The sequence below is a fragment of the Stigmatopora nigra genome, chromosome 2 (assembly GCF_051989575.1).
Source record: "Stigmatopora nigra isolate UIUO_SnigA chromosome 2, RoL_Snig_1.1, whole genome shotgun sequence".
Classification (NCBI taxonomy): domain Eukaryota; kingdom Metazoa; phylum Chordata; class Actinopteri; order Syngnathiformes; family Syngnathidae; genus Stigmatopora; species Stigmatopora nigra.
The window spans coordinates 320,758-344,393 of record NC_135509.1 but is presented as its reverse complement, the minus strand read 5'-3'; the positions used below and the strand labels follow the sequence as shown (position 1 = coordinate 344,393).

Genomic DNA, 23,636 nt, shown 5'->3' with positions numbered 1-23,636 from the left:
GTGCAGAAATAAAACAGGTATTTAATGCTTTTCAGTTTGATCCCAATCCCATCCCATAAATATGGAGTCGATACAAAGACTTTAGCAGCATCCCATTTGTCTTTTCCCCCATTAGCAAGCAGCATTTTACACTTCAGATATAAATAAATACAAACAGCATTTTAAAAAAAAAGTAACTTATCCCATTTGGGTGTGTGGAGCACCCAGCCAGCCAAAGCAGCCGCATCATAATCATAACAAGCCCCACCCATATAGGCTTAATATGAACTAACCTTTTATCAGGCAAGTCACTTTCCTATTTTAGGTTGTTCCCGGCCGGGTCAAACTGTCCAAGGCCCCCAAAAACAATCCAAAGTTTATGCTATACGTACCTATATATTTGTCATTGGTAGCCGTTAAATAAAAGGGTTAAACAATGGCTATTTCAAAAGTCATACGAATAATCATTTGACCTAGTAATCTCTGTCAATGTGCTGCGTTCAAAGTACGAGTGGGCTTCGCAAGCTTGTCGCCGTTGAAGGACGCTCATCCAGGTTGACATTTGCCGGTGGGCGGGGCATGACTCACTCACCTTTGACCTTTGCTGGGGGGGGGGGGGAAAAAAGAAGAGATTGTTTACTGTTCTACAAGTGTTCATTTGTATCCAACAGAGTAAAAAGCAGAAGCTTTGACGTGGAACCAATCATCTTTTCATGGATTAAGATAGTTAGGACTTTGTTGCAACATGGCGTACAGGACTATGGAAATACCTGCGTGCGGCCGGTACCAGATGTATCCGTTGAGGATTTCTCCCAGCACGTACAAGACGCAAATGACGGCGGTGAGCACGGAGAAGAAGAGGAGGCGTGCCAGCGGCGTGATGCGTTCCAGGATTGGGTACACCCACACGCCCGTCACCCGCTGCACCCAGCAAGTCCTACAAAAAGACAAATCCGGCTGAGCGGCGGTCAGACGGAAAAGGACGGCGCACGCACGTACCACAGGATGTATCCCACGGCGAAGACGCACACGGCCGCCAGGCCCTGACGCCGGCCGGGGTAGCGGTGGCGGCTGGTGCGCATCTCGATCAGGATGAACGGCAACACGGTGGTGTGCTGAAAGGGCACCGCAAACAAAGTGATTACCCCAACAACAACAAAAAGGCATTTTTTTTCCTACCTCAATTAAAATAAACCAGAAAGTTCAATGTTCCAATTTGAAGCCCCGCCCCCATCTCACATTTAGCACATTTGGGGATTATGAAAGAAAATCCCATCTCTTTGGGGGCCCCGCCCTCCGGCAGTAACGACTGGGTCGCCACGGCGACCGCGCAAACACGGCACGTGGATACCAGGCGGATACTGCAAAATATTTACGTTGCCATTGTTTTGGTGCTTGGCGAGCACGCCGTAGCAACCCATGGCGTCATTTTCTGGCGAGCGCCGCCGCTCTTTTCGGCTCGCAAGCGGCCGCACGCCGACGGGAAACGAGTGGGAGCTTCGCAATCCTCATTGGCTGACACGCCAGCCACAGCTGCTTTTAAAATTCATCCACTGGACTTTGACGGCGCAATAACTGGGCCGTATTGACGGCGAGAAAAATCCCTCTCCCTCCCGTTAAAACGTCTGGGCTGCCGTTGACTTACCATGCCGTGATTGAGCCACTGAGGGATAAAGTTGTCCAGCACTTTGGGGTAGACCAGCTCTCTGTCGTACAAGTAGAGACTCCAGAAGGTGAAGACCACGAACTGGAGACACGCGAGTAGTCCACACTCAATTGTGTTTCCTCAAAAGGCTAGTGGAGTAAAATGGCGTCTGGTTTTGTCTGGGCTGGCTCACCGCTCCGATGGGGAAGGCCAGGACGGCCATGATCCAGTCCCTCAGGCTGACCAGCTTGCGGAGCTGCCTCTCCTGCTCCCGATTAGCTCCGCCTTTGGTCAGCAGGCTGGAGACGTCGATGAGGACGCACACGGCGAAAAACAACGTCTGGATCACCTGGAAATAAATGGCATGAATTTGAACGTTTATCATTTTGAGGCTAACTTTCTGTTTATTATGAGTGACTACTTGTTGGCAAAGCGTCCATTCTGCGGAATTATCCTGACCTAATATTGATTTCTGCGCACTATTGGTTACTTCCTGTTAGTTTTGGGGCAATGTGTCCATTCTGCTGGATTGTGTTGACATTGTATTGATTCCTGCGCACTACTCGTAACTCCCTGTTGTTTTTGGCGCGATGCTATGATGTCAACATTAGCATAGCAGCTGAATATCCCCAGAAATCAGCCGCAAACCACAAAAGGCTGACTTGACACTCGTGTATAACAACAGTTTTAAGTTTCCCCCAACAGCTGCAACAAAACACCAGGTGGTGGAACAAATCATCACGCTAATTGCTTCGAGAGAAAAGCTGGAAGGAGTTTGGCTGGGCTAGCAACACGCTAGGTCCCCGTTGTACCCCCTCCTTCCCGCAACAGTACACCTGCACTGATGAGCTAAGCTAGGCTAAACCGGTACCACTCCGGTGGAACAGACGAAGCTAGGGCTAGCTTTGGGGCAGCTAACGGCGAGCCTCACCAGGTCGATGAAGGTCAGGAACTTCCAGCTGCCCCCGTAGGTCTGTCGCGCCGGCATGTCCAGAGCCCTGTAGTGACACAGGATGGACAAGTAGGACAAGAGGATGGCGACGCGGAGCACCTGCGAGGGGATGAGCGCCATGATGCTTCGCTCCGATATAGCCCGACCGTCCGTCGGTGAGTCGGGGCAAGGGGGGCTCCGCTAGACTCGACTCGGCTCGGCTCGGCTCCACCCCGGGGGTGCTCGTTTTGTCTGGGCAGGGTAGTACAAGCCTCCTCTCTCCTCCTCTAGGGTGCTTCCGCTTCCGGCTTGAGAAGGAGAACGACACGCTTTTCTTGATACGTGAACCGGGAGGGGAGGAGGAAGGAGAAAGGAGACGCGACATCCTCTCAGGAGCCATTCCCCAAGGTATGTGACAAAAAACACACACTTCTTTTCCGTGATGAAAACTAAACTCATGAACCAGGAAGAAAAAAATTAAATGCAAAACGTCCAATTTGTTTGAAGTAGGAGGGCTGGCAGCGAGTGAACAAACCCATTTGTTCATTTATTTTATTTTAAATCGCAATTGAAAGAAACAATAGGAAAATGTTTAGAATAGTAGTCACATGAAACGTGAATTCTCAACCAGTCCGCCCAGTTCAAACGAATTGAATGTATTTGTGTCAATGCTAGGCAATTGGTTGAATATACTACAGGGAATTTATCTTAGTTGGGCTTCTCGAAATTTATAAAATGATTGAATATTACATTTGTCAAAAGAACTCCTCGCCCATGACAACGTTCAACCAAAATACTAAAGGCCTCCACTAAAATAGAAAGGCAACTGTGTCAGTACCGTTGACGGCCAGGGCAGGGCGCCGTTTGACTTATCGATGGCCCTTGCCCTTTTACCTGCACGTAGTAGTTTGAACTTTGCAGCTGTTACGTAACCTGCGCGTCCCACCTCAAGATACACTGTTTGTGTGTGTACGTAAGGCAAATGTAAAAAGACAGTGTGAGAGATTAGCACATGGAAAGATCTTATGCAACCTGCATGTTCACAAGGCAAACTGCTGCTAATCCGTGGGAGTCTGCGCAAGGTGTGGTCCTTAACAGTGTGTGTGTGTGTGTGTGTGTGTGTGTGTGTGTGTGTGTGTGTGTGTGTGTGCGTGTGTGTTTGGGTGTGTGCCTGCATGAGCAAGCATTATTCATCCATCAGCTGTCATAGCAGACTTTTGCGTTCATGGACCGAGTTAGCGTCTCCCAGTTTGCGCTTTCCCCGCCCACATTTGGGCTAAAAAGCTGAGCAGGCACCGTAAATGCCTTCTTAAAAAAATAAAATAATAATAATTCTGCCCCAACCGGTCCCAGTCCGCATGGCATCCGCTTTTCCTCCCTAGTATGGAAATCAGATATGCAAATATCCGTCGCCATGGCGCCGCGTTGCCACGGCGTCAGCGGCGGCGAGGTCACGCGCCGACGAGCCTCTCGGAGGCCGAGGCGGACGTTAATCCGCCGGCTTTTTTGGCAGCTCCCCGCGGGGAAAATGACAAGGTTGCCGTCGCAGAAGCTCGTGGGCCCACGACGTGACGCACTCGTGAGCCAGCCATTGCTTTACGACGTGCCAGCCAAGGGGGGAAGTTTGCTTTTGACGTGCCGATTAGCTCTAAGCTCCAAGCCGGCCAGAAATCGGAGTTTAAGCGGCTCCGTTGGCCCCTACCAATATGGCTGCCCTGGCCCACAAAAGGCCTTTTCATCATCCCAGCATGGACTAAAAATGACTGTATTACAGTAAAACGTCCAATGCAGCCTTTTTGGCACCATTCCTCCTCCTTCAAGTGGATTGGACGTCTGCCACTGCCGTTTGAAGTTGACAAATCCTCTTGATCCGAATGCCAATGCACGGAAATCTTGTCCCTACCAACATGGCCGCCGCCCCCGGACGCTCCTTCGCACGTCCGTGGCCGAGCGGATCTCCTCGGCGGCCTATTTTTGGAAGGTCCCTGGACGCCCCCCCGCCCGGGAAAGTCTTTGGCACTCCCCTTGTGGCTCATGTTGGGATGCCTCTGGAAATCCCCCGACCTGAATATTTGACCCAGTGCTCGTCCAGACGGCAAATTCCCAGCGGCGGCCGATGACTTGATCACATTGGCGCGCGCGCGCTCCGCCAAGGCCGCGTGACTCCGTCGACGGGAAGTGACCCGGAAATGGGCCAAAACAACAGGAAGTGAGGCCAACTCGACAGGGGTTGCCCCTCGATTGACAAGTAGTGACTGGGAAATGGCTCAAAACAATAGGAAGTGTCGCAAAATCGACAGGGCTCTTCCCTGAATAGATGGGAAGTGACCCCCAAATCAATAGGAAGTGATTTAAAATCCATAGGCAAACAGAGAGAGAGAGAGAGAGAGAGAGAGAGAGAGAGAGAGAGAGAGAGAGAGGCAGGAAGCAAGGGACACAGCCTGACAGCCTGACAGGGCACTGTGGAGGTGACCGGGGAAGCCTCCTCTCTGTAAGCCGGCAGACACAGCGTCGTCCTCGGCCAGAGCTCCTCCTCCCTCCCCTCCCTTTCCCTCCCATAGACTTCGCGCTGGGGGATCCGATGACGTCAGGCGGCGAGCGTCTATCTGTCACTCCCGTTTCGCCGCGGAGCGAAGCGCTTCTATTCTGGGAAGGAAGTGCGCGGCGGCGCTCGGAATAACCCCGCGTGAGCGAGCGAGCGAGCGAGCGAGCGAACGCGCGTGTCTCCGGATTTCACCCCGACGCACGCACGTACGCACGCGCACGTATTCGCCGCGCGGCTGGCTGACTTGGCGTGGAGCGAAGGAGGAGGGAGGAGGAGGAGGAGGAGAAGAAGAAGAAGGAGTAGGAGGACCTCTGGCTCCGGCAGTAGTACGGACTTGCTCGCCGAGGATTTTCTTGCCCCAACTTTTCCGGATATTCCTGGCCGCTGCCGCCGCCGCTGCCGCCGTTTGTCGTCTCCGCCCTCCGGTGTCGAGCACCGGGAGCACGTCCGGAACCTATAGTGTCACCATCGCAGCGGCGGCCGCCGCTTGACGCTCCTTTCCTCGTCCGCCAGGTAAAGGAAAAGGAAGCGCTTTGAGAGCGAGTTTGAACCGGGACCGGTAACGGGACCGAGAACGGGACCGAGAACGGGACCGGGAACGGGGCTCGTTGACGGGGATGCAGCGGGGAATACCCCGAGGCGAGTGGGGCACGCGTCCCCTCGCATGCAGATTACACGCGTTGCATAACAGCCCGAGGAATGAGCAACGGACGCCGGGGTTCGATCCTCGACCCCTGTCGGTCGGCTCGCTTCGCCGTGTGCACTGTCAAACGTCGCCTTCCCTCTTTCCCTCCTTTTCGTGACCTTCTGACGCACTCGCTGGCGGTTTTTCCCTCCCCGTTTGACGTTCGTGCTTGGTGCATTTTGGGACGGGAAGGGAAGAGAACGTGGGCCATATCGGTGACTCCACGGACGACTCAGTCTGTGTGAGAGTGTGTGTGTGTTTTCCGTAGCGAGCGAGTGTGTTGTTGAGAAGCCAAAAAGTGGTGGGTAAGTGAGTGAGTGAAGGAGTGGGTGGGTGGTGCTGGTTGTTGGCTTGCTGGCTGGCTGGCTGGCTGGCTCGCTCGCTCGCTCGCTGGCTGGTTCCGGGAATGTTCCATGACGTGTTGCCGTCGAGAGAAAAGGGCCCCGGCGGGGGAGGCTTCGACGGCGGCTTCGGCGCGACACTCTTCAACGACCGACCGACCGGAGGAGCGTCTACTAAGTATATATATTGAGTGCTTCTTCCACTTGCGGCGATGGCCAATCCAATTGTCTTGCTCAACGGCATTTTTCGTCCCTTGTCGACTCATCGGTTGCCGTTGATAAGCGTCCAATGTGTGCGAATGTGCATTGGACGCTTGGCTGTGAATGAAGAAGCTTTGGACGTTTACAAGTCATGAGTGCGTGCGTGCATGGGAGGGGGCGTCAAAACTAATCTTATCACATTCACTCTTTTCATTTTGCTTTTAATAACAATAGAAGGAGTCCGGCAGGATAAGAAACAAATAGATTATTTACAGTATCTTATTTTGAAGAATGTAGCATGTTTTAGAGAATAATAGCATCTAAAAAAATGACAAAGTTTGGAAGCCTGAACTCTTTTTTTAAAGGTATATTAGGTCAAATTAGCTTTTTTTTTAGGACCACCGAGATGGACCGCGTCTTCACTCCCGTTTGGAGACAGTCGATGGCACTGGAAAACAATTGGCGAAGGACTTTGTCTTCCTTTTGTTTCAAAGAGAGAATAGTCGAGCCGTGGCGGCCAACGGGACAAACAAAGCTAAAATATGTTGGTGGGAAGAGCAAATACATGTGCAAAGAGTGCAAATATACCCGTAGCGCAATCATTTCACTGTGCAAATATATGGGGGGGGGGTAGCCCTCATCATGGTAGCCATATTTGTATTTTTTTTAGATTTTTTGTTGCGTTTACAGTCAAAAGTATCAAAAAGCTGACATTTTGATCCATTTTGAAATCGCCCGTCGAGCAGAACAATGGCGGGGGTGAGTGTGTGGGGGGGGGGGGGGGGTGCTTTGGCCATGCCACGCCACGACCACTAATGGAGGCTTTCGCACGGGGCTAAAATATGGCCTCGTAAAGCCGCTCGCCATTTTTTTCTTTTGCATCAGGCACTTAAGATAAAAAAAAGCCTCCGAGGAAATGATTGGCCGCCGTTGACGGGCCTCGCCACATCGGTCACTTCCTGTTGATTTGTGGCTGGCTACCTGGTGACTTCCTCTTGACATTCATTACCATTATTTGCGTGTCATGTTATGGCCGACTTTCTATTTATGCGGCTTGAATTGGGGCTGCCAAGACGGCCTGCATGCCGTTGTCCTTGGCTGGCCTTTTTTTGTGTGTCTGCGCCTTTTGTCATTCTTTATCTGCACGCCTAATGACGTGTCAAGGAGCAATTAGCCAGCGCCGTGCAAGCGAGACGGCGGCGGCGGCGGCACACAAAAAGCACGTCCCCAGCACAAAGGCGACTGGAATTGAGCTCCGGAGGAACTTGAGAGCCGCCCTGCCCGGCCGGCCGGGCCGGGCAGGGCCGGGCCGGGCCCCATTGAATTATTCACCTCCGCCGATAAAGTCCAATAAACAGCCCCGTTTGGTTGGGTGGGCCGGGGCGGAAACTGAGGCGTACGTCAAATGGATGATCTGATAGATAGGACGCCAAATAGTTTCCCTATTTGGAATTTGCCTAGCGTTCACAAGATAAAGAGCCACGCTTTGGCTTTCATCGTGATATGAAGGAAGAGGCCACGCCTCTTTTGCACCCCGGCCAGCCATTTTGTCGGCGGCGTCCGTCTTCTTAATCCTGCTCTCGTCAGGTGGACTCATTTGCATACCCGCGCGCTGAAAAGGCTTTAAAAGCTTTCAAGAGATCCAAAGCCGTCTCGTCTCGGCAGGCGACGAGCAGGAAAAAAAAAAACAGACTAAAAACATCAAATCAATGTGTCAAAATCTGATGTGAGGCAGAAGGTCCCTTGTGAGTTTTTTTCCCCCTTGAAAATTCATTTTATTATTAGTCCAAGGAAGGTACGGCGTGGCCCAGCCAGCCAGTCCCAAAAAATAGCTTCCGTTTGATGTCCAATCCTTTCCCTGTCAGTCACGTGGCCACCCAAATAAGACACTTATTCTTTTTCTTGCCACTTTTGGCGACGTCCTTTTATCGATCCATTCATTCGGTGTCGGGGGTTGATTTTGGTCCAAAATGGCCGCTTGATTGACCCAAAAATAGAACATTTTTACATTTGGGGCATTTTTTCCCGTCGCCATGGCACCCGCATCCACGCTCTCCATCTGCTCGCTCTCGCCTGGTCGGGCCGTTTTTTCCCCCCAAATTCTGGAAATGTCGAATTTGGGGAGAAAGAGGGAAATGCATTTGTTGTTGCCACGGCGATGGCCGGTGAGCGCGGCCTTTAGCGGCGCCCTTGACGGGATCTTTTTTCTCTCTCTCCTGTTTTTTTGCATGCCAGATAACAGATGGGCAGCACGGGCGGGCCTGGCTAGCACGGGGCGCCGCAGGGCCGCCCGCCGTTGCCCGGGCGACAACAATTTGTCCGCTTCCTGTTACGTTTGCTAGCAAAAGCAACGTATTTGCATTTTTGAAATGTCTCACCGAGGGACGTCGGAAGTGCTATTTTGACAAAGTTACAAAGTTCCGTTTGTGAAAGCACGTCGTCTTGTCGTCGTCTTCTTCTTTGACGCCAAAGTCCCGAAACGGCGTCTTTCTTCTTCTTCTCCTTCTGCGTGTTGACGCCGGCTGGCTCACCGGACGTCTCTTTAGCTAATTTAGTCTGACTTTTCTGTCATCTTACCTGCCTCCGCGTGTCTCCTAATTCCCGGCGGAGCCAGCCAACAGCCCAAAATATCTGCCGTCAATATGAAAGGGAAGCAAAGAAAGAAAGAAGACGTGAAAAGCATGGCGTCGCGAGGAAGACGTTCCTTCTTCCATTTGACCTTCCAGAAACGCTCTCGGGGGAGGGGGGGGCTGGTGACTTCCTTTTTTTAGAACGGGAAAATAAAAACAAAGAGGAGTGGAAACAGAAAAATCTGTCAGCCGTTGACGGCCATTGATCTCCTAGTGGGCCTTCCGTGGGCCTTCCGTGGGCCTTCCGTGGTCACGTTGGTCTCAAGTTGCCTTGTCTTTTGACTCCCGGTCTTGCTGTCACCTTTTCTCACTGGGCCTGGCTTTGGATTGTCTCATTTCATTTGTTGTTGTTGTTGTTTTTGTGACGTCATCTTTGTTTTTCTCTCCTCCGAGAGCGCGCGTAGCGAAACCCAAGGATCGTTCCGTCAAACCTGTTGTACTTGATGGTGTCGCTGCAAAAGTGCCAACCCCCCTTGGGGGGCCCCCCTCCGTCTATTTCTGGCTCGGTGTCTGCGTCACGCCCGCCCACGCCCGCCCACTGACTGGCTCACCCGCCCTCCAGCACCCCCGGGCTTTACTCCCGCGGCAAGAGGCTGCAAGAGGCGTCTTGCTTTGTGTGCGCGTAAACAGCGGCCAGTGACGGACGCACCAATCCCATGAATGAACGCCGGGCCGGCACTCCCGATGGTGGATGTGCGTGCGTGTGCGACGTCACCAAAAAAAAAAAACAGGAAGCGAGACCAGTGTCTGTTGCCATGGCGATGGAGGAACGCGGGGGAGTTCCGGCGGACACTGTCTTTCGGGGAAAAATACTCTTATGGAGGTCTTGAGCACATTTGTCGAGCAGCAATGGTGTCCCCCATCCGGGGTGGCGTGGCAACGTGCTCACCGTCTGAGAATTTGTGAATGGAAAAATGCTTGAACGGCGGCGGGACGGCTCGCTCGCATTGTCTCTGCGCTCTTCCGGATTCTGGATAGTGGTCTTTTTGCGTGTAGAAGTAGGTCGGCGCTTTGGGGAGCGGCGGGCGAGGTGTGCGCCAGCGTGTGGATGGCGCAAACCGCAGAGGAATTTCCTCCTTTGGTATAAAAGTGATAATGGGACGTGTCCCAGCGGGAGTGGAAAATCCGAGGTGACTTACCAGGCGCATTCCAAACGCCTTTGCTCCGTTCTGTTGGCCTCTGCTCTCCGTACCACTTTTCTACTTCTCTATTTTACTCTACTAACCCCTCCACACGACATTACTACACTATACTAGAGTACAAGCTAGTACACTGGCTGAAACTAGAGCAGAATTGGTCAGATCAGTAGTACGTAAGGGAGGGAAGGAAGGCCCGGGCAAATATGGCCGCTCCGACGGAAAAAAATAAGGGAAGGGACTGTGTCGAGCGCGCGGCTCCATCTGTCCGTGCGTTATCCCGCCACTTCTTTGGCGTGGGCGCCAAGCCGCACAGACGGCGCCTTTCTACCTGACGTAAATGGCCGAGCGCGCCACCTGTTCTCCGTACGTCGGACGGGACGCCCGCGGACGCCCAAATGGCCTCGTGCGGCCACTCTCGCATTGTGAAAAAACATATAAATCCTTTGCGTGTATTGCTCCTTGACCCTTCCATTCGGCCGGATTTATCAAAGAACTACTGTGTTTTCTTTTTGAGCGGGAGCATTTTTTATTTTTGTTTTTGGGGTGTCAAACGGGATTTCCGCCGACCACTTCCCGTGGCGCACTCTGTCGGCTTCCTGTTGCGCTCACGTTGTTTCTTGCGCTTTCTTACAGGAGGCCGTGCCCGCCCGGCTCGGCCCGTGGGAGGCCAGGAGAAGCCCAGGAGAAGCCCAGGGGAGGGAGACACTCACCCACTCTGCGTTTGCCCATCACTGACAGGTAAGTCCAATCTTTTTTTTGTTGGGCTCGAGGTCGTTGTATCGCTGGGTGTTTGTTGTTTTAAGCGAGGCGGATCGCTCTAGTTTTCAAATGGGATCCGCCCATAGTATATTTATTGGTTTGAAAATGTTGGTTGCCGTCCCGATACTTTTGCCATTTCCTGGCCCGCCTTCCCCAGCGTGTATTGTGCGCTCGTCACGCTAATGTATTTCCCATCAGACCGTCCTCCTTGTTACCAGAACGGCCAGTGACTCACTCACTCACCCGGCGACCGCTCAAAAGTTGTAGCAACTGCTTTTGTTCCAGGCCCATCTTATGAAGTGCCAGAAACTACTTATTACTACTACTACGACGACTGGTGTTAATGAACTCTTGTTGGTCTCCCGTTTTGGCCGTGTTCATTTCCCCCCGCTCACTAAATCACGTCAGACCCCGGAAGCCATCCCTCACCCGGCGGGCGAGCGGTCCGGGCCGCCCGGCTTCATCCATCAGCGGCGGCCTTAACGAAGGCCCCGGACGGGTTAAATCCGTTTGGCGCTTAATTAGCCGCTTTGCCGGCGGCCCATTAGGCGGGACGAGAGCCGGCGCCCTCCTAATGGGAGCGCTCAAATATTTAGCAGGCTATTTTTGGGACGGGAAGGAAAAATGGAATTATCTCCATCTATCTATCGACTCGAAAATGAAACATAACCCAAAATGGTGGATGTCCAATCTCTGGGGATGGGGAGGGATGGAAGCCAGAGTTCTTTTTTTCTTCTTCTTTGTTTTTAGTCGGCCAGCATGAAGCCATCACACGGCGGCTCTTGTACAAGCGTGCGGATGATGTCATGCGCTCGACACGGGGATTTTGGCCAAATTCCTGGGCCGCGCTCCAATTCGCTGGAGATGATCTGCCCCGCCGGCCGCCGGCCGCCGGCCGCAAACAATTCTTGCCCTTTTGCTTCCAAAACCAGACGCTAGCAAGTCCAACCGGGCTATTTTTCGGGGGAGCTCGTCGTCGTCGTCCAATCCATTTGAAGTGGGAGAGCGGTGGTGGCGGTGGAGAAGATCTCCTTGGCGCCATCTGGCGTGGCGGCAAATTTGACTTCACACGCCTCCCACCTACCCGCTGCCGCTCCGGCGGGGACGGAAGTGGCGAGACGCTCGGCGTGGCGCGTGTGGGTGCTCTTGGCCGTGTAGCGGCCATCCCAGATTGACTGGGGTCCAAATGAGGAGGCCCGTGCGGGGAAGGACTTTAGCGCTTTGCTGTAAAATTGTGCCGACTGTTGTGGAAAAGGAAGCCAAGTTGCACACTTTGCGAGTGTAATGCTTTCAAGGCTGGCCCTGTGGAAAATATGACTCTTTTCCACTGGCAATTTACACCAACGGGACGCCTGTTTTGTGTGTGTGTGTGTGTGTGTAATTTTTTTTTCTGTGTGTGTTTCCCCCGCCTTCCTCCACTGGGCTCACCTCGAGTCACCCCGAGCAAAAGCCACGCGCACGCATGCCGGCACGCACGCGCAAGCCGGAGCACAATACGCGCCAGTGTCAGCGAGCGCAAAGGTGTTGGCGGCGGTGGCCAGTCATTCCCGGGCGGCCCGGAATGTGACGTGGAGTCAAAACAAGGCGTGCGTGCTGGCGTGCGTCCGTGCTGGCGTGCGTGCGTGCGTGCGTGCTGGCTTCTTGCATAACTGCAATGTTGTTTTTTTTCCTCTCTCTTTCTCTCCGAAATTCATCCGGCAGGATTTCCCAAATTGAAATATGGTTGACCTCCTTTGGGATAGTCTCTCTCTCTCTCTCCAAGGATTTATTTGCTAACATTTTCTTTTATTATCCGGCATAAGGTGACCAAAAGTCATTTTCTTTCAAATGCTAATCACACCACAGACACAGCTTTGCTTAACGAGCCAATCAGCAACACCTGGCTCACGTTAGGGAAGGAAGCCAACAAATCAGCACGACCAAAAAGGTCACTGCAAAAAGGCCCACGCTCAAAATGGACAATCATTAGGAGCCCAAAAAAGATTCCCTTTTCAAAGATGAGCCTGTTGCGCGACGGAAGAAGCGCGACCCTGGCCCGATGTCTTGCTGACGCTAGCACCCGAGCTAACGCCGCCTCTTCCCACGCGCACTCTTGAAGGCCAATCTCCACATCCTTCCGTCCCACCCCTTTCAAGATGGTGTCAGCCGTTGGCCGGCGCTTTTGCCGGATGGCTAATCATAGTCAGTCCTTCCACCTACTGATATGTGCTTTGTTCCTACCTCTCTGAGTAACACGTCCTTTGCCCACTTTCTCTTACGAGGGTGTGTGTGTACATAAGTGTATGTGTGTGTTTGGCCCCCCGAAAAAGTGGTGATCTTTGAACGCCTACGTGGGCTCCCGCGTCACTTCCTCTCGAGCTATTTATACCGGCCTTCCTTTGTGTCTTTTTAGGAACGGCGTGGGTACGCCGCACACTCGCTAGTCAGAGCGAGGGCGGCTCGCCCCAGCAAAAAAAAAGCAGCCGTAGGTGCCCCCCCCCCCCCAAAAAAAATCAATCTGATAAAATGAGAGGCGTTAACGTTTGATTTGTTTTCATTTGAAAAATGCTTTAAAAGCCAAATGGACGTGTATGAGCGCCAAAGGCCAAGAAAGGCCAAAGGCTCCTCCCCCTTTCTCACCTGATTTTCTCATGTGTCTGCCCAGAACGCCATCGCCACGTCCATCCGAGGCCATGTGAAGAGACGTCGGATGTTTCCCCGCGCAAATCCCGCCGTTCCGAGGCGGGCCTGAGATGCGGGCGGGCGCTCGCTGATCCCGCCTCCTCCCCGTTTACGGCTAAATGGAAGCCCGTGGCGCCCGCGGGGGCCGGCCCTCGGCCGAGAAGTCGCCCCCGCGGAGGAAGTGGGCCCCGGAACCCGGAGCCGGCGCTTTCGCCGAGGCGCCCCGGCGCGGCTACGCCCACGGGCCGGCCCGGGCGGACCCCCGCGGGCCCCCCGACGGCGACTTCCAGAGTTTTTACCCCTACCCTCCGGAGGCGCGCGGCTGGCCGCCCCCGGCCGGAGCCAAGTCGCCCGGCGGCTGCCAGCCGGGGGACGAGGGCTACGCGGGCGGCAGGAAGGAGCCCAGGGCCAAGAAACCCGGCAAGTACATCTGCTACTTCTGCGGGCGGGCGTGCGCCAAGCCCAGCGTCCTGAAGAAGCACATCCGCTCGCACACGGGAGAGCGTCCGTACCCGTGCGTGCCCTGCGGCTTCTCCTTCAAGACCAAGAGCAACCTTTACAAGCACCGCAAGTCGCACGCGCACGCCATCAAGGCCGGCCTGGCGCCCTTCTCCGAGGCGGCCGGCCCGGGGCCGCCGCTCTCCGACGGCGAGCGCAGCACCGACACGGACGAGGAAGGGGCGGAGGGCGCCGCCGCGCCGGCCCCCGGGGACGGCGGGGACGGCCGGGACGGCCCCGTCGCGCACATCTCCTTCCCGGCCCGCAAGAGTCCAGGTACCCCGCCGACGGCAGACGGGCCGACACGCGGTGGCTGATTTTTGTTTGACCACGCAGGCGGAGCGGAACCGGCCTACGCGGACTCGGCGGAAGAGCCGCCGCCCCCGGGCTCCGTCCGAGTGCCCATCCTGATCGTGCCCAAGACGCGGGGCTCGGAGCGTCACCCCCCGGAGGCGCGGGCGGCGCGAGCGGCGCCGGACTGGGACGGCTACGCGGGCTACGCCGGAGCCGTGGCCGCCATCGGGGGGCACTCGCCCGACCTCCTCAGCCCTCGCGGCAAAGGCAGCACGGACTCGGGCTACTTTTCACGTTCGGAGAGCGCCGAGCAGCAGGCGGGGGCTCCCAACGCCAACGTCAAAACGTACGAGGAGCTGATGTTCGGTCGGACTTGGTACTACCGCCCCAACTCCAGATCGGGCCACCTGGTGGCGGTGGAGCGCGTCTCGGAACCTCCCCGGACCCTCCTGGAACCTCCCTCGGATTCGGGGGCCCTGGTCCGGAGCAACTCGGTGCCGGCCCCGTCCCCCCCCGACCCGTTGGGCGCCCCCCCCGGGATCCGAGGCAGCCGCTCCTTCGACGAGGCCGGCGGCGCCGCCAATGTGGCCACCCCGGACGACGTCTTTTACCCGCCGGGGCTCCGTCGCCTCCAGAGGCAGGCGGCCTTCGAGCTCTTGGTCCACGAAGGCCACGTGGGGGACGGCGAGGCCCAGAATTGGACGTCTCTGGGGAGGAGGACCCACGCCCTGTCGGAAATCGCCACCAGGAAAAGAAGGAAGCCCAAGAGCGTCGGGGACGAGGAGGACGGACCGGACGCTCCCGACGTGGGCTCCGCCGGGAAGGCTCCCCTCCAGCAGGGCGCTCGCAGTCAGTCGGACTGCTCCGAGGACGCCGCCCCCTTTGGCGAGCCGGACGGCAGAAAGGCGTCCGGCCACGTGATATCGGTCATCCAGCACACCAACTCGCTGGGCCGGCCCAACTCTTTGGATAAGCCGGAGCCGGTCTCGGAGGTCGGCGCCCCCGAGGCCGGAGTGGGCCAGGGAGAGCCGGCCCCGCTCCCCTCGCCTCCCGGACGGGCTTGCCACGCCCCGCACAAGCTGGTCCGCCAGCCCAACATCCAAGTCCCGGAGATCAGGGTGACGGACGAGAGGGACGCGGAGGCCAGGGAGGCGGAGAAGGCTCCTCCTCCTCCTGCTCCTCTGCACCCGCAGGTGGAGGACTTCCATCCGCCCCAGCGCAGCGACACCCTCTCCCAGATGCCCGCGGAGAAGCTGCCGCCCAAGAAGAAGCGCCTGCGCCTGGCCGACGTGGAGCACTCGTCGGGAGAGTCCAGCTTCGAGTCGGCCGGCCTGTCCCGCAGTCCCAGCCAGGAGAGCAACCTGTCGCACTCGTCCTCGCTGTCCCTGTCCTTGGACCGGGACGACGGCCCCGGGGTGGCCTCGCCCACCAGACTGGTACGGCGCCGTCCGCCGAGCGCCCGCCGTTGTCTAGCGGCTCTCCTCCAAAGTCCTTCTGCCGCCTCGCCACTTTCAGGAGGAGCCCGGGGGCAAAATGTCGGAGTTTCTGACGGTGCCCGGCGCCGCCCCGTCGGGCCAGCGGCAGCAGAGGGAGATGAGGAGGTCCTCGTCGGAGCAGGCCCCGTGCTCGCTGCCGTCCGAGGTGCCCGACATGCGCAGCAAGTCCTTCGACTACGGGAGCTTGTCGTCCTGCGGTCAGGGCGAGCTCTGCGCTTCCGTCGGCGGCGGCGAGGGACGCCGGCGCGGATTTCTGGTCCGACAGGTAACGCCAGCCCGTCCGTCTGGAAGCCGGCCGGTCCTTGACCTCCGTCCGGCCTTCAGGCGTCCCTGAGCGTCTATCCCGAGGCGCTGGCCCAAGAGCCCGGCGGTCCCGAGCCCTGGGTCAAACGGGAGGGCGCTTCCCCCCACCGGGGCGGCAACAGAACCCAAAGAGTTGGCGGTAAGTGAGTCCCCAGTCTATTTGGCCAGATCTGGTTCCACTAAGGATTTGGACCTCCGCAGGGGCTCAGCGGCAGCACGTCCTCCAGCAGAGCATCAGCGAGGACAGTCTACCGGACCAACCTCACTACGTCAGGTAAGTACGTCGGCCAGGCTTCCCCATCCGTTCCACCGGCTGACGGCTGGCTTTCAGGTCCCCGCGGCACGGCCTCCGGGCGCAGGGATCCTCGTCGGAAGGGGAGCACCCGGCCCACGAGCCGTCCTTCCCCCACCCACAGCCCGTTCCTTTCTGGGGGCGCCAGCCGGGTCGGGCCGCCGGACAACGTCTGACCTTCCAGGCCCAGCGTCAGCTCCAGAAGCTACACATCCATTCCCCCGACAGGGCGGCGCCCCGCCAGCGGTCCCCTCGCCGAGACGGAGGCGACGCTCCTCCTCCGGGTGACCTCGCCGCCTCCGCCTTCCGGCAGCACGAGCCGGGCTCCTCGTGGGTTCCCGTGCGGGTCCAGACGCACGTGCCGTCGTACGGCAGCGTGACCTACACCAGCGTGAGCCAGCCGGTCGCGCCGGAAGCCTTCGGCGGCGCCGGATCGGAGCCGTGGCGCTCCGCGGGACGGACGGAGGGGACGCCCTCGCGTTCCCCGCGCCCGACGCCCTCGCCGGGCGGGGGCAAGAGGGTGCTGTCCCCCGGCGGTTCCTCGGAGCTCTCGGCCGATAGCAAGCAGCAGAAGAGGGTGAAGGAGGAGAGGATGTTTGGACAGATGCTGAAGGAGATGAGCGCCGTGGAACTCGGCGGCGCCGCCGAGGGGCCCGAAGAGGGAGCCTTCGGCGAGGCGGCCCCCCCCGGCCGCCTCCGCCTCCCCAGGCCGGAGAGCTCCGTGCCGCCACTCCGGATGGTCACCGAGCCGTGGCGTGGCCCAGATGCCCCCGAGGACCGTCCGGACGCGGAGGCTGCGCGCTCGGACGAATGGCGGCCACGGTCCCGCTACCCCAGCCTGCGGACGGGCAGCCGGGTCAGCTGGTGTTTCCTCAACTACGCCAAACCCAACAGCGCGGAGGCGGAAGCGCGCAGCTCCATCTACGCCTCCTGGTGCGTCAGCTCCTTCAACCCCAACCCGCTCAACCTCAGCACCAAGGCGGCGCTGACCCTGCTCCGGTCCAAACAGCGGCGGGACACGGAGCCCCTCTACGCCACGGCTGCCGCGCCCCCCGGCTCGGGGAAGCTGGTGTCTTCCGCCGCATGGAAGCTCTCCTTGGTTCAGGTGAGTGACGTGGAGGGGCGTCTCCACCAAATGGGACGGGCCCAACGTGACCGAATCTCTTCCCTCAGTCCAAACCGGAGCCGTCGCCGCCGGAAACGGGGCATTTCGGACGGAGGACGAAGGAAGCGGCTCCGTGGGCGCGGCCGAAGGAGGAGCGCCCGGACAGGGACGCCTCCCCCAGAGGGGGCGCCGAGCCCACTCGGGTCAGGATCTTCGAAGGCGGGTACGTCCGGCCAATGCCAGATTGTCGGCCCCGGCCGGTGCGGTGACTTGAAAAAAGAAAAATCCCATTTTGAGAGTGGCGCTGTGGTTCGCAGGTTCAAATCCAACGAGGACTACGTGTACGTGCGCGGGCGCGGCCGGGGGAAGTACATCTGCGAGGAGTGCGGCATCCGCTGCAAGAAGCCCAGCATGCTGAAGAAGCACATCCGCACGCACACCGACGTGCGCCCTTACGTCTGCAAGTACTGCAACTTTGCCTTCAAGACCAAAGGTGCACGGTTTGGGTGGGGAAGCCGGGAGGCTGGCTTTTGGGACACCCCGACCCAGATCTTGAGCCGCTTTCTCCTCCAAACGCAGGCAATCTGACCAAGCACATGAAGTCTAAAGCTCACCTGAAGAAGTGTCTGGAGTTGGGCGTGTCCACGGCTTGCGTCGACGACGGCGAAGCCGACGACGCCGGTCAGAGTCATGTCCTTTTTGCGCTTAGGCCGTGATGCTTTGGTCGTAGTCTTTAAGTTCAATCGAACTGGATTAAACCTAATTGTCTCTCCCCGCCACGCAGACCTGGGCGAGGACGAGGGCCGGCGCAAGACCCCGTCGGACCACCGGTTCTCCGACGCCGACGACTCGGAGGAAGACGGCGACGAGGTGGACGAGGAGGACGAGGAGGACGAGGAGGAAGACGGCGACTCCACCCCCCGGACGTGGTGGCGCTCGGCCAGTCCCTACGCCAGCCCCCACGCCAGCCCCCACGCCGCCCCCTGGCCGCCGTCGGGCGACCCGGCCGCCGTTCCGGCCGCCGTTCCCAGCATCCGCATTACGGCGCAGGCCTCGCCGCCGCCGCCGTCGCCCCCGCCTTCCCGGGACGGAGATCTGTCCTCGTCGTGGTCGCGGCTCTCCTCGCCCGGGCCGGACTTCCCGGGCTGCCCGACCTTCTCGCCGTGCTCGTCCCCGTCGGGGCGGCGCTACCTGTCGCCGCGGCGCGAGCTCTCGCCCAGGAGGGGGCGCCTGTCGCTGCTGGCCCCCTCGCCGCCGCGCCCCGTCTCTCCCGGGAAGCGGGAGCTGTCGCCACGAGGGCGCCACAGGGCCAGCGTGCGGGCCAACTCGCCGCGACGTGGCCTTCACCAGCACCTCCTCCTGCAGAGGTCAGTGGTAGTTGCGCTCTTGTTTTGCTTTAGCGAAAGCCCCTTAACGCCTCCGCCGCCGCGTCTGCTCTTCTCTGGCCCAACAGTCAGCAAGCGGGCGCACGAGGCCTAAGGTCGGCACAACTGGCCGGGCTCCTGAGTCAGGCCCACCCGGGACCCGGGGGACGCCGCGGCGGCGCCGCCCCAGCGGACACGGTGAGAAAGCTTTTCTTGTCTAACCAGCGCCATTGGACCAAAATGTCCCCCGTACAGTCCATTGGCTTCTGTTCTAGTTCCTTAGTGCTTTCTTTCTTTTGATTTAGCAGGACCGTGGTCCAGGTTCCCCAGGGGTGCCGGAGCCCAGCGGTGACCCGTCCAGTCCACCCCATCAAGTCTTGTTCAGTCACCTCCCGCTCCATTCGCAACTACAAGTAGGCTTTTTTTTTGTCCTGGGTTTTAAGGGAGGGGGTCCCGGGGATGTCCCCTACATACAACCCTGTATTTCCTTTTCGCCAGTAATTGTCACTTTTCAATGTCATTTGAAAGTAACGTGAGCGCCATTTTGAGCCATCTCTTGTTTCCGTCAGGTGCGTTCTCCGTTCCCCATGATACCCATCGGCGGGATCCAGATGGTCCGCGCCCCGTCGGCGTCGCCGGGCGCTCCCCCGGAGGGGCGGGCCGGTGACCCGGGAAGCTCGGAGCCCTCGCCCCCCGGGGTTCCCGCGGGGGGGCAAGAGGACCACATTCGGACGTGCACCGAAGCCATCGCCACGCTGCGCATCCGAAGCGGCGGCGAGAGGGGACCGGACGGCGTGGGGGATCCGCGAGAAGGCCCGGGCCTTCGGCACTTTAGCGCCTCCCCACGGCCCCCCTCGCCCGCGGACCGGCGGCGAGTCGCCGACAGCGACGGAGACGTGTCGTAGAGGCGTGCCGCTTTTGCGGACACTTGTGCTTCTCTTTCCTTGTGGAATAACGGATGACCACACACGCATTTAGTGGTGGGCAATACGTTTCTCGGCACTGGCATAGACAGCCGTGACAACAATACTTATGAATACACACATGCACATTTTTGTTGCTTTTTAAAGACATTCAAGAGGAACTGGAAGTCTTATTTAAAGACATTGGCGTAAATGTGTGTGTGTGTGTGTGGGGGGGGGGCTACCAGCTGGTACTTTAATCACGGGCATAATAATAACAATAATAATAATAATAATAATGTAAATGAAAATCCTGATGTGAGGCCAAGTGTGCCTTTCGCTGGTGCTCCTTTTCTTTTCCATCCAGCGCAAGTTTGAAAGAAATGTCAGGCCCGTCGTCCGCTCCCCTTGTTTTTCTTTTCTTGGATCCACACCTTGAAGTGATGAATTCTGATAATGTACCGTTGCACTAAAACATATTTTTATAGACGTGAAAAGGCTCTTTTTGTGTACAGCAGCAATTGGATGATACTATTTATTATTATGATTACGACTATTGTTACCATGTTTGATAAAGTGTACATTTTCCCGTGGCCGACACATTTTTTCCCCTCTCTCTCACGCAAGCCGGCGACCAATCCGCACCCATGGAATAATCATCTCCCCACCCCGAGCGCGCATTTGCATGAAATCTTGGGCCTGTACATTCTCTGGCTTCTTTTTGCACACTTTCCCGGCCGGCAATGTTTTAGCACGAAATGATTTCTTGGGAAAACTTTTTCCCCGACCCGTCACATAGCATCCCTACGCAAACGTTTCATTTAAAACTGTTAGTGGTTCAAATGTCCCCAATCATTTATAACTTGAATGTGCAGTGTGTAAATGTACATTTATACATAGACGTACATACATCTACATACATGTCGTGTGGGTGAGTGAGTGTGACTAGCTTTTTTTGTATGGAAATTGTACAGTTTTTTGTAATTATTTATTATCGTGCGTGTGTCTGTGTCGGTCGTTTTCTTCCGTCTTTGGGGTTGAAGCACAGGTGAAGGGAAATAAAGGTGACGCGTATACCATAGGAATGCCGGCCACCATTTCCCAGACGTGTGCGAGAGAGAAAGTATGTGCGTCTTTGTGTGTACACCATGACTTGCAAACATGGAATGTTGTTTTCCAATAAACGGAAACGGAATTTAATGCGCTGTCGTTGTAGTGTGCTGATTGGGCAGGAGACGCCCAATCCACTTTTATTTCTATATTCTTACGTTAATATATATATATATTTATATCTATTTTAATAAACATGATTTAACGCGGTAGTATTGGAGGTTATTAAAAAAAAAGAAAGCTGATCTTAAATGAAAATCAAACTACAGCAATTGCAACTCCGGGCCGCTAGACGGCGTGTGAGGACTTCACAACGGTTGTTAATCCGGTGTAGTAGTAATAGTAAAAGGCCGAACAGGGAAGTACGTTCGCTATTCATTTTTTTTTTCGTTTCCGAAAGTATTTTTTTCCTTCAATTTTTTATGCCTCTTGTAACAGAATTTAACTGATTTAAAAGAACAAGCAGTACTTTCGTCACTGTTACAAACGTTTTTTTAACTTGTTGTGTTCGAGTTGAGTAAGCTAGCCTCTATGTAGCATCAGCTGTGTTCCGTTAGCACCGGCTCCCTTTGATCGCCCGCCGTTTTTAGATATAGTTATAAACAATGAAAACGACACATTGACGCCGTTTATTTTTGCGAACACGCCAAGATGACAGTCGTCTTCGTGGTTCCGACGGCTGTCTCCCGACTGTCATGCTGAAATTAGTTCGTCTTTTAAGGAAAGTGAAGTTAACGAGGAGGCTTTGCAACATTTCCGACGACGACATGGCCAAGGGAAAGTTTTTCTACGCCGTGAGAAAAGGATTCAAGCCTGGTGTTTACAACTCGTGGTAAGAGACAATTTCCTCATTTATATAACTTGTGTCTTGGTAGAAAGGCAACTGAGCCTAAATCAAGAAAATATTCAGTGAGTCGGCATTTTCCGTAAGCCCTTTGAAGATACCGCGTTTTGCTATTAGCTAGTGTAGCTAGTGAGTACGGCAGTTCATAAAATATGAACACGCTAGGTCAAGTGCATTATTGTTCTGGCTTGTTTGGAAAATGACCTTTTGACAGCGAAAGACGTCATATCCCGGTGCACTTACTATTAAATGACCCGTTTCTTGTTTACAATGGAATGTTGTTGGGCCTACTGACCATATGTGCCCTTTTTTGGCTCAGGGACGAGTGTAAGGCACAAGTGGACAAATTCCCATCAGCGACCTACAAAAAGTTTAACACGGAGAAGGACGCCTGGTTTTTCGTTCGGGGGTTCGAACAATCTCTGGTCCCTCCGCCGCCCGCCCCCGTGTCCGCCCCCAGCGTAGCGGCGACGGAAGCCGAAGCCTACGCGCTTCCCAAAAGAGGGCCAGAGCCACTGGAGTACATCCCGCTGGGTAAGAAGCGAGGTCCCGTCGAGTCACGGGAAGATGAGGAGGAGGAGGCGCCGTCGCCGCCCAAACGCCTCAAGCAGAACGACAGCTCGTCTTCCGTCGGCGCCGATGCCGGCGACGGCTTCACGTACATGGGTAAAGCGGGCGAGGAGTGGCGCCATTGGGGTGACCGTCCGTGGAATGGACTCTGAATATAATAGGTGTTTTGGCGTGTGCGCTTTTAGGCCAGGCGGTGGTGGTCTACACCGACGGCTGCTGCTCCAGAAACGGCAGACGAGGCGCCCGGGCCGGCATCGGAGTCTACTGGGGGCCCGAACATCCTCTGTGAGCGGACGGCGGGCCGACTCGTCGCCACGGCAACCTGGGTAAAAGTGCCAAATATTTGGTTTCAGGAACGTGGCCGAGCCGCTGCAAGGGAGGCAAACCAATCAACGTGCGGAAGTACAGGCCAGTCAAGCTCTTATTTGCTTTGATTTTAAAAAGAGTTGACCCCATTTTTCCTTTTTTTTGTTCTTTAAATAAATGTACGTGGTCTTATTTACAGTTTTACTGTATAAAAATAGTCCCGGATTGGAAAAAGCAGTACACATTTTCTAAGTAGACGTCCATTTTGAGTTTCATGGTTGCAATGATCCCGGCGTTTGTGCACAACAGGCAGCGTGCAGGGCGCTTCAGCAAGCCAAAGAACAGAAGTTGAAGAAACTGGTGCTCTACACGGACAGCAAGTTCACCATCAACGGTAGGCGGGCGGGCAGGCGGCCTTTTGGCGGCGCTCACGGCGCTCACGGCACTCTTCTCCTTAAGGCGTCACCAAATGGGTGAAGAACTGGAAGCTGAACGGTTGGAAGCTCAAGTCGGGCGGCCCCATCGTCAACAAAGACGATTTTCAAATGCTGGACATTCTCAACCAGGAGCTGGATGTGGTCTGGGTAGGTTTACATTGATTTACAAGGATTTTGAAAAGACTGTTTGCTAATATATTTTAACGTAGCTCTCCATTTGAAATGGCTCTTCAAAATGCTGCCTTTTGGCCTGTGCCTGTTTTGTCAGGTGCACGTTCCGGGACACGCCGGTTACCGAGGCAACGAGGAGGCCGACCGGCTGTCCAGGGAAGGGGCGGCAAAGTCGTCCTCTTCCGACTGACCTTTCTTTCACCTTCTCTGTGGCGTCCGCCTTCTCGTTCAATTATTTTTTCTCTATCTCTCTCTTTTTTTTTCTTTTTTTTTTATCCACTTTTGTCCTAACTTTTTTTTGAACTTGAACAATAAACGTTGCTTTTCTCGTTCCTCCTGGTTGCGCCTGTGTTTTGTTGGCGTTTTCCCCACCGGAGGGCGCTCTAACCTAAGGATGCTGATTCATTCCTTTTTCTTGACCTATTTCC

At 56.0% G+C, this 23,636-nt stretch overlaps 3 protein-coding genes across 8 annotated transcripts; 2 read left to right on the top strand and 1 right to left on the bottom strand.

Moving 5' to 3' along the window:
- Position 1: 1 nt before the first annotated feature.
- aig1 (androgen-induced 1 (H. sapiens)) lies at positions 2 to 3,039 on the bottom strand. Of its 2 annotated transcripts, XM_077710380.1 has the most exons (7): positions 2,676 to 3,039; positions 2,556 to 2,622; positions 1,818 to 1,973; positions 1,625 to 1,726; positions 979 to 1,094; positions 750 to 916; positions 2 to 583 (listed from the first exon to the last, which is right to left on the bottom strand). In XM_077710380.1, exons 2-7 carry the CDS (start codon positions 2,610 to 2,612, stop codon positions 564 to 566), a joined length of 618 nt encoding a protein of 205 aa, XP_077566506.1. In that variant the 5' UTR covers positions 2,613 to 2,622; positions 2,676 to 3,039; the 3' UTR covers positions 2 to 563. The 2 variants fall into 2 exon arrangements, with proteins under 2 accessions (XP_077566506.1, XP_077566505.1); XM_077710379.1 differs by having other exon boundaries at positions 2,556 to 3,019.
- On the top strand, positions 2,809 to 20,970 carry hivep2a (HIVEP zinc finger 2a). Of its 4 annotated transcripts, none has more exons than XM_077710360.1 (15): positions 2,809 to 2,963; positions 10,730 to 10,834; positions 13,500 to 14,290; positions 14,351 to 15,744; positions 15,824 to 16,069; positions 16,129 to 16,246; positions 16,309 to 16,381; positions 16,439 to 17,504; positions 17,573 to 17,727; positions 17,822 to 17,997; positions 18,084 to 18,185; positions 18,289 to 18,871; positions 18,958 to 19,066; positions 19,174 to 19,281; positions 19,438 to 20,970. In XM_077710360.1, exons 3-15 carry the CDS (start codon positions 13,636 to 13,638, stop codon positions 19,771 to 19,773), a joined length of 5,121 nt encoding a protein of 1,706 aa, XP_077566486.1. In that variant the 5' UTR covers positions 2,809 to 2,963; positions 10,730 to 10,834; positions 13,500 to 13,635; the 3' UTR covers positions 19,774 to 20,970. The 4 variants fall into 4 exon arrangements, with proteins under 4 accessions (XP_077566486.1, XP_077566488.1, XP_077566484.1 ...); XM_077710362.1 differs by lacking the exon at positions 2,809 to 2,963 and adding an exon at positions 5,000 to 5,613 and having other exon boundaries at positions 19,177 to 19,281; XM_077710358.1 differs by lacking the exon at positions 2,809 to 2,963 and adding an exon at positions 5,000 to 5,613.
- A 208-nt stretch (positions 20,971 to 21,178) lies between these two features.
- Positions 21,179 to 23,540, top strand: rnaseh1 (ribonuclease H1). Of its 2 annotated transcripts, XM_077710378.1 has the most exons (8): positions 21,179 to 21,242; positions 21,602 to 21,712; positions 22,044 to 22,390; positions 22,480 to 22,579; positions 22,648 to 22,702; positions 22,910 to 22,994; positions 23,060 to 23,184; positions 23,306 to 23,540. In XM_077710378.1, the coding sequence occupies exons 2-8, from the start codon at positions 21,648 to 21,650 to the stop codon at positions 23,396 to 23,398; spliced, it is 870 nt and encodes a 289-aa protein (XP_077566504.1). In that variant the 5' UTR covers positions 21,179 to 21,242; positions 21,602 to 21,647; the 3' UTR covers positions 23,399 to 23,540. The 2 variants fall into 2 exon arrangements, with proteins under 2 accessions (XP_077566504.1, XP_077566502.1); XM_077710376.1 differs by having other exon boundaries at positions 21,203 to 21,712.
- Positions 23,541 to 23,636: the final 96 nt, after the last annotated feature.

What these genes read in the sequence shown, in the direction of transcription:
- aig1 (XM_077710379.1), bottom strand. Translation starts at nt 2,696, where the DNA reads ATGGCGCTCATCCCCTCGCAGGTGCTCCGCGTCGCCATCCTCTTGTCC. An exon ending in GCCGTGGGATACATCCTGTG is followed by an intron (nt 917 to 978) that starts GTACGTGCGTGC and finishes GTCTTTTTGTAG; the next exon opens with GACTTGCTGGGTGCAGCGGG. An exon ending in CTGGTACCGGCCGCACGCAG is followed by an intron (nt 584 to 749) that starts GTATTTCCATAG and finishes CCCCCCCCCCAG; the next exon opens with CAAAGGTCAAAGGTGAGTGA.
- hivep2a (XM_077710360.1), top strand. Translation starts at nt 13,636, where the DNA reads ATGGAAGCCCGTGGCGCCCGCGGGGGCCGGCCCTCGGCCGAGAAGTCG. An exon ending in CCCGGCCCGCAAGAGTCCAG is followed by an intron (nt 14,291 to 14,350) that starts GTACCCCGCCGA and finishes TTGACCACGCAG; the next exon opens with GCGGAGCGGAACCGGCCTAC. An exon ending in GGAAGCTCTCCTTGGTTCAG is followed by an intron (nt 17,505 to 17,572) that starts GTGAGTGACGTG and finishes CTCTTCCCTCAG; the next exon opens with TCCAAACCGGAGCCGTCGCC.
- rnaseh1 (XM_077710376.1), top strand. Translation starts at nt 21,576, where the DNA reads ATGCTGAAATTAGTTCGTCTTTTAAGGAAAGTGAAGTTAACGAGGAGG. An exon ending in CCTGGTGTTTACAACTCGTG is followed by an intron (nt 21,713 to 22,043) that starts GTAAGAGACAAT and finishes TTTTTGGCTCAG; the next exon opens with GGACGAGTGTAAGGCACAAG. An exon ending in CAGCAAGTTCACCATCAACG is followed by an intron (nt 22,995 to 23,059) that starts GTAGGCGGGCGG and finishes CTTCTCCTTAAG; the next exon opens with GCGTCACCAAATGGGTGAAG.